Source organism: Caenorhabditis remanei, chromosome V, assembly GCF_010183535.1.
Source record: "Caenorhabditis remanei strain PX506 chromosome V, whole genome shotgun sequence".
In the NCBI taxonomy this organism is placed as follows: domain Eukaryota; kingdom Metazoa; phylum Nematoda; class Chromadorea; order Rhabditida; family Rhabditidae; genus Caenorhabditis; species Caenorhabditis remanei.
The window spans coordinates 10,405,028-10,407,958 of record NC_071332.1 but is presented as its reverse complement, the minus strand read 5'-3'; the positions used below and the strand labels follow the sequence as shown (position 1 = coordinate 10,407,958).

The following is a 2,931-nucleotide window of genomic DNA, read 5'->3' as shown; positions in this document are numbered from 1 at the left end:
CCATATAGGTTTTCAATTTTAAACAAAGTATTTCAAAGAGTTTCAAATTGAATGAAACATGGAGCTTCGGTTCTGAATACAAATTTTATTTAAAAAAAAGAATAAAAATTAGTCGTTTCTGTTTGTTCTCTTCCAGAATTTTTCAGACTTCTCATCTCAATTCAATTCTATTTTTGGATTTCGATCAACAAGTTCCTTTCTAAATTTCAATTTTCTTCTTCTTTTTTAATTTCGTTATTAAAAACATCTAGCTAACTATAAGAAAGAAGAATTGAAGAAACCTCATACATAGACGAGGAAACAGAAATAAAATAGTGTGAGCAGGAAGGAGGGTGCATCCAAAATCGATGGAGAGAGGACTCACTCCTCCAGACACCCACATTCACTTCATTCTTCTTGTTTTTGTTTCAAATCAGCTCTGTTTTCCCCACTTTCCTGTTTTCTTTTCCTTTTCTTCTTTTTCTATACTCTTCTTCTTCTTTTCTTATCACTGACCGCACAAACTTCCGGTCAAAAAACGATGTTCAATTAGGTTGTAATCGTATAGAAAAAGTCTAAAAAGTGTATAGTGACAGCTGTTGAATAGACCCAAAATCACATGCGAGAATCCGAGTGGACACAAAAAATGAAAGTGTCATTGAATAAGCGAACAATGAAGAGAAGAGGACACTAATCGTGTACTGGACACTTGGCGCCGCCCGTCTTATCTATACTCTTGAATTCCCAGTCTTACACGTTCTCTCGACTACTTTCATCTATTCACTTGTACTCAAAAACTATTCTGGAATCAACAATGTTCCAGGTCATGAACGAACTTTTGGCAATTATTGCCATTGTTATCGTTTGTTGTGTCATGTTCTTTTTATGGCTTCTTTCTATGGCACTCTGTCCGGATGCGATGGTGAATGCCACGTCAGGAAGGTGAGTTCTTTTTTTTTGTTTAAAAATGAGGCATTTCTTGCTGTCCAGGAACAACCTGATTTTTTACAATAACAAAATCAGAAAATTTGTAGACATCGGGATAAACAGACATAGTTTCATCCTATATTTTTTCCAAGCAATCCTTTAATTGCTGAAGTTGACCAATTCGTATGTCATTCACGAACCCATTCTAATTTAATTTAATTACCTAAGAATTCCATTTGGAAATTCAATTCTTTGGTTTTTTGATTTCTATTTTTCACCGACTTTCAATTTCTTCAACTCTCGGAAGTAATCAGAAACCTCACAAAAAAGATTGTAAACGACACATACAGCCAGTTTTATCAGTTTTTTGGCAAATTTTTATCAAAATATTTTATTGACATTTCCTTGCCAACACAGAAGTTTTCAGAAGCCCAGAACACACAATATACTTTGTATCCAATATTTTTTTTTATTTTGCAGAAAGGACAAATACTGCGAATCACGAGATTCGAAAGAGCTCATCGCCCGTTGCGAAGAGGGTGATATTCGACATGTGAGTCAATGGAAAAGTTTAATCTTTATTTCTGATCGGTTTTATAGGATTTCATCAAGAATGTCGTTTCGGCGGAGAAGATGCCTCAACCGTTGTCTACAAGAAGATCCAGTGATAAGAAATTGAGTGTTGTTCCGGAAGCTGATGAGCAGGTGAGTAAGGGAAAAATGCAATCGGATTAGATGAACAGTCATAGGAAAACGAACGTCGGAAATGATTCAGAAGTATTTTGAAAAAAAAAATGAAAAAGTGATGATATAAGCTTTGTTAATTCGTTGAGCAGTCTGAGAATTTAAATTTGAGTCAGAAACGGATCGAAAAAGTTCTCGAGACTTCCAGCAGACTGTGATCATTCCAACCAAAGTCACAGAGTCTGTAAAGTGCAAGTCATGCATATCACATCTATAGTTTCGATGGTCGAAAGAAATCACATGTTTCAAAATGTTTGATAGTTGAAATATTCAGTAACATGAATAATAAAAAAGCAAAAGACAGTTCTTGAATTTGAAAAAAAAACTTCAAACAGTTGAGTAAATCTGACACTTTTCCAGAGCACGGTCCAATCGACAATCCACTCGATTCGTCCAACAATTCTTCGTCAACCATCTGTCCCAGTCAAACTGGAAGAGGAAGTGACAGAGACATCCGTCGAAAACGCTTGAGTTTTCTTTACTCCTACACAAATTCGTTCTCTTTCTTCTTCTGCTTTTTTTCTGAATCTCGTCTTGTCTATCAGCTGAAAAATGCTAGGCACTTCATTGTCCTACTTACTTTCTTTTTCTTCATATTGCCTATTTTGATATTTTCGAATTTTCCTTTGACATATTATTTGAGCTCTCCCATTTTTGTACATAAATGAACCGGTTTTTTCTCCTTTTTCTTAAAAACATAACTTAAAATAGAAAAAAATAATAATAAAAAGGTGAAAATTGAATTTCCTCGAACTCTGTGTCGTTTCTATGGAAAACAAGAAACATAAGTGAAAATAAACAAAAAATTTCAAAAAAGGTGTCCGAGGGGCTCCAAGAGTTATTTGCTCCGTTTTTTCTCTGAACCATCTCGATTTTCTTCTTTTTTCTTCTTCTCCTTCTTCTTCCTCGTTTACTTTTTTCCTTCTTCTCATTCCACATTTCAAAATAAAATGTGTGTATGTATGTGGAGGCGCTTTCCCCGGTCCCGTTTATGTCTACGTCCCAGGACATACACTCTCTTCTGAAAAAACGACGAAAAAAACGGAGTGAAGGCAAGTAGAAGAAGACGTCGACTAAGAGGAAGAAGAAGAAGACGACGAAGCAAAAGATGGAGAAAGAATTTCTTCGTCGTGTTTTTTTTCAGACCATGTTGTCTGGTGGTTGATGAGATTGGATGTAATGTTTTCAGAAGATTTTGATCGCTTTGTTTAGTCTCCTCTTGTTTTGTTTTTGTTGTGTCCATCATGTCCTTACCAGGCGTGGATTCGAATATCACAAAAC

At 35.4% G+C, this 2,931-nt stretch overlaps 1 protein-coding gene across 1 annotated transcript; it reads left to right on the top strand.

The window, feature by feature from the left end:
• Positions 1-805: 805 nt before the first annotated feature.
• Positions 806-2,121, top strand: GCK72_018787 (uncharacterized protein; the record flags this gene model as incomplete). The annotated part of the gene is made up of 4 exons (XM_003110514.2): positions 806-921; positions 1,387-1,459; positions 1,507-1,611; positions 2,011-2,121. 4 exons carry the CDS (start codon positions 806-808, stop codon positions 2,119-2,121), a joined length of 405 nt encoding a protein of 134 aa, XP_003110562.1.
• Between the last annotated feature and the right edge of the window lie 810 nt (positions 2,122-2,931).